Below are 8,239 nucleotides of genomic sequence, written 5' to 3' on the forward strand. Positions count from 1 at the left end.
ACTGACACTTAAAACTACCATAAGCAGTAACGATGCAGGACAGGTAGGTGCATGTAAGACTGTAGAAAAATCGGTATGTTGCACTGTGTTATCTGAGAGATGGCACATGATCACAACCAACAGACTGTATGGGAACAACAGACACACAAGTGGGCAGAGCTAATGGTGCACTAACATAGGCATTTCCTCACTTTTGGATATTTAACTGTGCAGTTCTATTCCACAGGTCATAGCTTTTTGCATTTAATGTGTGGAGTTGAAGTGGGAGCTTGATTAATACCCCTGATGTATCCAGTCAGTTACCAACTCCTGGCTGCACTTTTTTCACATTCCCCAAAATACCACCCTTCTCTTCCTTTGCTATGGTAAAGCACTCTCACAGGCCTAGGTCACACTGTCTCAATGACTGCAACCTCCTCCTCTCTGCCACACCCAATTCACTTCTCACTCCCCTCAACAGCAGGCAGAAGCCTCTTCATTGGCTACTGACCAGCCCACTGCTGCCTCATTCTCCAAGTCTGAGCTACTCTTTAGCACGATCACAGCCATGCACAATTGTGTCTCTGCCCAAAGCTCTGGCTGCATCTCCCCATTCCTTGCTTTGCTCCCTTTGCTTCAGCCTAGCCTCTCTGCTCCCTGTATTTCTCTTGCTTATTCTTGGCTGTGTGCTTTTTCCCCCCATGTTGGGACTTGTATACAGAATTTACTTCTGCCACCCTCTAGCTAAATCCTTCCTTAACTCCCATCTCCTGAGCAGCTATCAATGTTAACCCTCAATTAAGTGACATTGTCACATTCCCTGCCAAAAAAGCTTTGTGCTGCACTTTGGACTCCGCCATCCTCTGCGTTTGGTATTGGAATGTTTCTGTCCACACACTTGTCTGTCTGTCTCAATGCAGAGCAGTGACTGAATCAATCACAATAATGGAAATAACCCTCAAAACAAAATCCAGGAAGCCACCACAAGTTCTCTAAAGATCTTTAATTCCCCCACTGTCATTCAGCACCCACCCAATTGCCAACTGTGGTTTTTCGTCCATTGTACAGAACACAACACACGGAGCCCTCAGGGGTTCTGCCTCTTGCTAGTGCTCTATTCCAGTGCTGGGAAGAGCCAAGATTCTAAATATGTCATACTTCTTACAAACTCTCTCTCATATTACATTTGCACATGTGCCCACTATACAAACCCCCAGGGAGTCCTGCCCTCTCAGGTTGCTGGCTGGAGTGTATGCCCTGCAAGCTGAAACCTCACCTTTAAAGCACCACATTCAGCCAACAGGGCAGCAAGTTTCTAGCATGTGTGCGCATATTCAGCAAGCACCTGTGCAAAGAATATAACAGGTCTTGGATGTCAACAATGGAATCAAGGGACAAGACAGTGCTCGCCCTCCACCAGCACCAGGTTTCTACACTGGAACACTAGTTCCCTCTACAGTATTAGTGTTTTACACATTTAATAACAGTCCACAAAAAAACGTTGGGCAGACCAAGATCTGAAATGGAGACACATTGCAGCTAACAAGACTACTCAGAGGTAAAAGTGAAGAGCAAAGCTGGCTCCAGATGTTTGTCAAAACTTAAAACATCTGCTAATAAACTCTTTAACTGCACAGAGGATGCAAAGTCCAGGGATTTCAGTTTCAAAGTGGAAACTACAGGCCCAATCCTGCAAGGAGCTTAGCGCACCTCCTGCATTGCCTGCACTGGGAGTTGACTACACTCGGGTCCTGAATGCCTGTGCTGTGCCTAGGGGCTGCTGCACGGGCTGTGACCCAATGCAAAGCGAAGCATACAGGAGACTCTCCAGTAATCCATCTCCTTGACAGTTCTCCTGCAGTCACATGATGTTTTAAGAACTTCTGGTATGTGAAGTTTGAGCTAATGTGTTAGAAATATGAGCAGTATCCTCAGGGATATAAATTATACACCCACGTCACTTTGAGCTCTGCCCCACATAGGTGTGTGGAATGGAACGGCCTGCCCTGGAACAGGAGCAAATGGCTCTGCTTACCGGCAAGATACAGCATGGTAGGAAGAGGTAGTTTTCAATGGACATGGAAGGGGATGGTGGGCATGGAAGGGACAGCAGCCAAATGTACTGCAGAGGCTATACTATGTACTGTCCAGAGCTATTCCAGCGAGAAGCATTTTGTGGAATAACCCACATTTTGTGTGCGTGTGTCTTTAGGATGGGGGAAAATGGATGACCCGTTCTGAGATTCCAAGTGTTTCCATCACATTCTTGTAGGGTTGATTTTAGAGCATGAGTAACAGTCATTTCTGATTTTCCACTGCCATTATAATCCCACAATCTAAGCTCCCTGTGCCAAAGGAAGAGTCCTTGATTGCTCCAGTGTGATTGTCACCCAATCAAACCCCAGAAAACTTGTCCCAGAAACTGTGCAATCAGCATTTGGAGGGAGTGTGATGAGGATCACCGAGTTGGGTCCCATCTCACAGTACTGCAGCTTCCTGAAAGATGAAGAAAAACCAAGACACCTGGTTATTTAATATCCTCTGTGCCAAAGGCTTTTATTTCATTTTATTTTTCAAAGCTTGTGGGGAAGCCATCCATTGTAAAAAGCTCCAAAATTAGCAGTCCCTCAGTGTCTAGGGACTCAGAGCTTCCTCTGGGTTCATCAACCCCAATTATCTCCCCACTGCAACAAGCCAGTCATTGAAAGAGATGCCAGCAGTCTTCCCAGCACAGAGAAGCTAGGTTTGTGTGTGGGGGGAGACCCCTTTCCTTTCCCTCACGCAGAGAAAGGAACTCACTGCAGAGTGGACGGTAGGAAATGATTTCCACCCCACCAGAGAGCTAATGGAGGGCTAAGGGGTTGGAAGGAGAGGAAAGCTCGGCATGGGGGAGGGACCCCCTCTCCCTCCCTATACAGAGGAGTTTGGGTCCAGTGTGGAGTGGGAGACATACCCATCAGGGAAATGAGTCTGAAGGTCTCCTGTCCAGCACCAGCTGCTCTTTGGAAGCTTTCTCGAGGCTGAAGGTGGAGAAGTTGTTCTTTGCTCTGAATTGGCCCCATCTAACAGTGCAGCCTGCAGCCATCAGCACACTCAGGAGCACTGCAGAGAGAAGAACACACAGGCAATGAGTTGCTGTGATTCCTGCCCCTGAACTAGGCAGCAGCACTGAGGCTAAGCTGCTCTATGCTAGTGCCCCAGCATTTAGACAGACAAACCAGTAACTCAAACAGTAAGAAGTGGGGCTGTGTCCCCTGGGGGGATGATTAGTGCCAAGTCCCATGCAGTGGGACTCCGTTTTCAACAGAAGGAAATTATGTGCTTTTTCCCAAAGCTGGAAATTTAGAACCTCGGACTTTGCCACCTAAGCCCTTGAGACAAGATGCCTAGACCATGCCACTGTTGGCCTAAGCCACACTACAGCGGGAGTGGTTAGAGGAAGTCCGAGGGCAGCCATTACTGAATGAACCACATCCTATCCAATCCGATATGAGCAGAGTTCAATTTTCGTTAACGCTACTCAGCAAAAGCCAACATCAGTCCTGCAGCACCCTTTGGATTCTCACATACCAAAAACAGCTATCACCCACAAGGTGCCTCGAGTCTCAGACAACACTAGTTTCCCAGGTTCGGAGATCGCTGGATCCTCTGAAACAAAAGCAAAGGGCTCTCAATAATTGGGCTTTCAAAGGTCACTGTCATATTGAGATTGAGTTAAGCTCAAAAAGGGGTTCAAAGCAGTTCCCATTCTGCACCTCACCTTCAGTTTCCTTGCCAATTTTGGGGTTTTCACCACCAGATTTTCGTATTTAAAAAAATGTCTTCTCTGCCTTACTGCTGTATGAAAAGCCCACAAGAGCAACTAAGAGACCCTGATTACTGGGGTAGGGGAAAAGGGAAAGCAGAGAAACTGACAAGGTGGGTGAGGTAATATACAGATAACCTTACTCATCTTGTCTCTATGACAAGGGGAATCATAGAAACATAGAATACCAGGGTTGGAAGGGAACTCAGGAGGTCTAATCCAACCCCCAGCTCATAGCAGGACCAGTCCCCAACTAAATCATCCCAGCCAGGGCTTTGTCAAGCCTGACCTTAAAAACCTCAAAGGAAGGAGATTCCACCACCTCCCTAGGTAACGCATTCCAGTGTTTCACCACCCTCCCAGTGAAAAAGTTTTTCCTAATATCCAAACTAAACCTCCCCCACTGCAACTTGAGACTATTACTCCTCGTTCTGTCATCAGCTCCCACTGAGAACAGTCTAGATCCATCCTCTTTGGAACCCCCTTTCAGGCAGTTGAAAGCAGCTATCAAATCCCCCCTCATTCTTCTCTTCTGAAGACTAAACATCCCCAGTTCCCTCAGCCTCTCCTCATAAGTCATGTGTTCCAGTCCCCTAATAATTTTTGTTGCCCTTCGCTGGACGTTTTCCAATTTTTCCACATCCTCCTTGTAGTGTGGGGCCCAAAACTGGACACAGTACTCCAGATGAGGCCTAACCAATGTCGAATGGGGGGGAACGATCACGACCCTCGATCTGCTGGCAATGCCCTTACATATACATCCCAAAATGCCATTGGCCTTCTTGGCAACAAGGGCACACTGTTGACTCATATCCAGCTTCTCGTCCACTGTCACCCCCAGGTTCTCTTCTCCAGAATTGCTGCCGAGCCATTCGGTCCCCAGTCTAGCGGTGCATGGGATTTTTCCGCCCTAAGTGCAGGACTCTACACTTGTCCTTGTGAACTTCATCAGATTTCTTTTGGCCCAATCCTCTCATTTGTCTAGGTTCCTCTGTATCCTTTCCCTACCCTCCAGCCTATCTACACTAAACTGGGAGGAGAGGGAGGACCAGAAAGGACGAGATCCTGGGGGTGAGAGCAGAGAGGTTGCCACAGAGCACCGTCACAGGAGAAGACTCAGGGTACGGCTATTCTTAAATTCCTGAGGCAGCCCACTGCAGTGCTGTAGTGCTCCAGAGCAGGCATTATCTATGGTGAGGGGAGGGGTTCTCCTGGGAATGTCGGTAATTCACCTTCCCTAGTGTGGTCTACCCCAGGGCTTCGGTCAGCATAGCAATGTCTCTGAGGGATGGGAGAGCCATAGCTATCCACTGGAAGTTCCCAGTGTACACCAGCCCTAATTTTCTCTCAGCTGTCCAAGAGGCAGGAATCCCTGATGTCACGGGTGCAGGTAAAAGGTTTGCAGACTAAAGGAAGATTTAAAGGTTGGTGGTGTTCCTTTAAGAAATCTGATGAGGTTCAATAAGGATAAGTGCAGGGTCCTGCACTTAGGACGGAAGAATCCAATGCACCGCTACAGACTAGGGACCGAATGGCTAGGCAGCAGTTCTGCGGAAAAGGACCTAGGGGTGACAGTGGATGAGAAGCTAGATATGAGTCAGCAGTGTGCCCTTGTTGCCAAGAAGGCCAATGGCATTTTGGGATGTATAAGTAGGGGCATAGCGAGTAGATCGAGGGACGTGATCGTTCCCCTCTATTCGACATTGGTGAGGCCTCATCTGGAGTACTGTGTCCAGTTTTGGGCTCCACACTACAAGAAGGATGTGGATAAATTGGAGAGAGTCCAGCGAAGGGCAACAAAAATGATTAGGGGACTGGAACACATGAGTTATGAGGAGAGGCTGAGGGAGCTGGGATTGTTTAGCCTGCAGAAGAGAAGAATGAGGGGGGATTTGATAGCTGCTTTCAACTACCTGAAAGGGGGTTCCGAAGAGGATGGATCTAGACTGTTCTCAATGGTAGCAGATGACAGAACGAGGAGTAATAGTCTCAAGTTGCAGTGGGGGAGGTTTAGGTTGGATATTAGGAAACACTATTTCACTAGGAGGGTGGTGAAGCACTGGAATGCGTTACCTAGGGAGGTGGTGGAATCTCCTTCCTTAGAGGTTTTTAAGGTCAGGCTTGACAAAGCCCTGGCTGGGATGATTTAACTGGGGATTGGTCCTGCTTTGAGCAGGGGGTTGGACTAGATGACCTTCTGGGGTCCCTTCCAACCCTGATCTTCTATGATTCTATGACTCTAAGTGCTTAACGTCCCAATCCCCTGCAGCGCATCCATCCCAGCCCCCAGCCTGCCCAAGCGCTACCGGCCTCCCAACTGCGGCCCTCGCCGCCCGCCCCGGCGGTAACCGACCCGGCCGCGCGGCACCTCTCACCCGTCCCGGCAGCGCTCGGGGCTCCGGCGGTCCCAGGCGAGGCCGGGCCGCAGCCCTGCTCATCCTGCCCGCCCGGGCAGTCGGCGTGGCCGTCGCAGCCCCAGGCGGACGGAAAGCACTCCGCCCCCTCCGCGCACTGGAACAGGCAGGGGCAGGCCGGCGGGACGCCCCAGTGCCGACACGCCTCTGCCGACTCGTCCGCGCCGTCGGGGCAATCCGGGTGGCCATCGCAGAACCGCTCCTGGGACAGGCTGCGCACGAGCGCCGGGGTCCAGCACGGCTCGCTGCGGGGGCTGCAGGGCAGGCCGGACGCTGAAGCCGGAGGAGAAGCAGGTTAGCCCGGCCCAGCGGTGCCCGCTCCCGCATGTTGGCGCCAGCCCTGCTCGGGGGCTGCAAGGCCCGGAGCCACGCGGGGAGCCCACGGGGCGGCGGGGGGGGAGGGCGGGCACCGGCGGCGGGGGGGGGGAGCCCACGGGGCGGCGGGGGGGGAGGGCGGGCACCGGCGGCGGGGGCGGGGAGCCCACGGGGCGGGGGAGGGCGGGCACCGCCGGCGGGGGCGGGGAGCCCACGGGGCGGCGGGGGGGGGAGGGCGGGCACCGCCGGCGGGGGGGAGGAGCCCACGGGGCGGGCACCGGCGGCGGGGGGGGAGGGCGGGCACCGGCGGCGGGGGGGAGGAGCCCACGGGGCGGGCACCGGCGGCGGGGGGGGGAGGGCGGGCACCGCCGGCGGGGGCGGGGAGCCCACGGGGCGGCGGGGGGGGAGGGCGGGCACCGCCGGCGGGGGCGGGGAGCCCACGGGGCGGCGGGGGGGGAGGGCGGGCACCGCCGGCGGGGGCGGGGAGCCCACGGGGCGGCGAGGGGGGAGGGCGGGCACCGCCGGCGGGGGCGGGGAGCCCACGGGGCGGGGAGCCCACGGGGCGGCGGGGGGGGAGGGCGGGCACCGGCGGGCACCGGCGGCGGGGGGGGGAGCCCACGGGGCGGCGGGGGGGGGAGGGCGGGCACCGGCGGCGGGGGGGGGAGCCCACGGGGCGGCGGGGGGGGAGGGCGGGCACCGGGGGCGGGGCGGGCACTGGCGGGGGAGGGGCTGCTGCCGGCGCCGAGAAGTGTCGGCCCGGCGCGGAGGGGGGAGCCCGCGGCGACCAATAGGGAGGGGGCAGAGCTGCACTCCGGGCGGCTCGGGACCAATAGGCGCCTCTGAGAGGCGGGGCCCCCGCGTGGGGGCGGTGTCGAGTGACCGGCAGCGAGGTCGGTCACGGTCACCCCCCGCCCGTGGCCCCGGAGCGGGTCCTCACCGTTCCCCGCAGGCGACTCCAGCCCCGCGGCCACCAACGGCCTGAGGAGCAGCGCGAGGAGCGCCCACATGCCGCCTGCACCGGCCGCTCCGCTCAGAAAGAGCGCGTGTACGCTTGGAGGTGCGGCGCATGCGCATCAGAGGACTAAGGGGGGCAGGAGCCGAGGATTTGTCCACCCCCCAACAGGACGCATGCGCAGGAGGTGTGCCGACGCGGCGCGTGCAAGGCAGTTCGTTGCCCTGCAGCAGCGGTGCGCTGTGTCTCGCGCGGGCCCCAGCGCCGCGCCCGCATCGCAGCCTGCAGCCCTGGAGGCGCCCGCTCAGCGGCCGCCTGCGAGTTACACTGCACGAGAGAAGGAAGCAGCAGGCCCGGCCGCTGCCGGAGAAGCTCGTGGCAATCTGCTTAGTGTCTGTGGCCCCCCCGTGACAGGACAAGGCAAAACGACACGCGACTGATTTCCATGCACTTTGCATGAGCTATTGCCAGCGGGATAGTGAGTTTGTGTGTGTGGTTTTTGGGAGGCGGGTGAGAGAACCTGGATTTGTGCAGGAAATGGCCCAACTTGATTGTCATGCACATTGTGTAAAGAGTTGTCACTTTGGATGGGCTATCACCAGCAGGAGAGTGAATTTGTGTGGGGGGGTGGAGGGTGAGAAAACCTGGATTTGTGCTGGAAATGGCCCAACCTGATGATCACTTTAGATAAGCTATTACCAGCAGGACAGTGGGGTGGGAGGAGGTATTGTTTCATATTCTCTGTGTGTATATAAAGTCTGCTGCAGTTTCCAC

General features: G+C 55.2%; 1 protein-coding gene across 1 annotated transcript; it reads right to left on the reverse strand.

Moving 5' to 3' along the window:
* Window positions 1-967: 967 nt before the first annotated feature.
* Window positions 968-8,239, reverse strand: CD320 (CD320 molecule). The gene is made up of 5 exons (XM_084614228.1): window positions 7,451-8,239; window positions 6,160-6,471; window positions 3,550-3,627; window positions 2,933-3,081; window positions 968-2,475 (listed from the first exon to the last, which is right to left on the reverse strand). The coding sequence occupies exons 1-4, from the start codon at window positions 7,518-7,520 to the stop codon at window positions 2,936-2,938; spliced, it is 606 nt and encodes a 201-aa protein (XP_084470354.1). The 5' UTR covers window positions 7,521-8,239; the 3' UTR covers window positions 968-2,475; window positions 2,933-2,935.

This window comes from Lepidochelys olivacea (genome assembly GCF_965140295.1).
Source record: "Lepidochelys olivacea isolate rLepOli2 genome assembly, chromosome: 25".
In the NCBI taxonomy this organism is placed as follows: Eukaryota; Metazoa; Chordata; order Testudines; family Cheloniidae; genus Lepidochelys; species Lepidochelys olivacea.

Bases quoted from the DNA above. Each gene is read 5' to 3' on its own strand.
- CD320 (XM_084614228.1), bottom strand. From the start codon at position 7,520: ATGTGGGCGCTCCTCGCGCTGCTCCTCAGGCCGTTGGTGGCCGCGGGG. The intron at 6,472-7,450 runs GTGAGGACCCGC...CTCCGGCTTCAG, and splicing joins GGAGTCGCCTGCGGGGAACG to CGTCCGGCCTGCCCTGCAGC. The intron at 3,628-6,159 runs GTGAGAGGTGCC...CTTTTGTTTCAG, and splicing joins CCCGAGCGCTGCCGGGACGG to AGGATCCAGCGATCTCCGAA.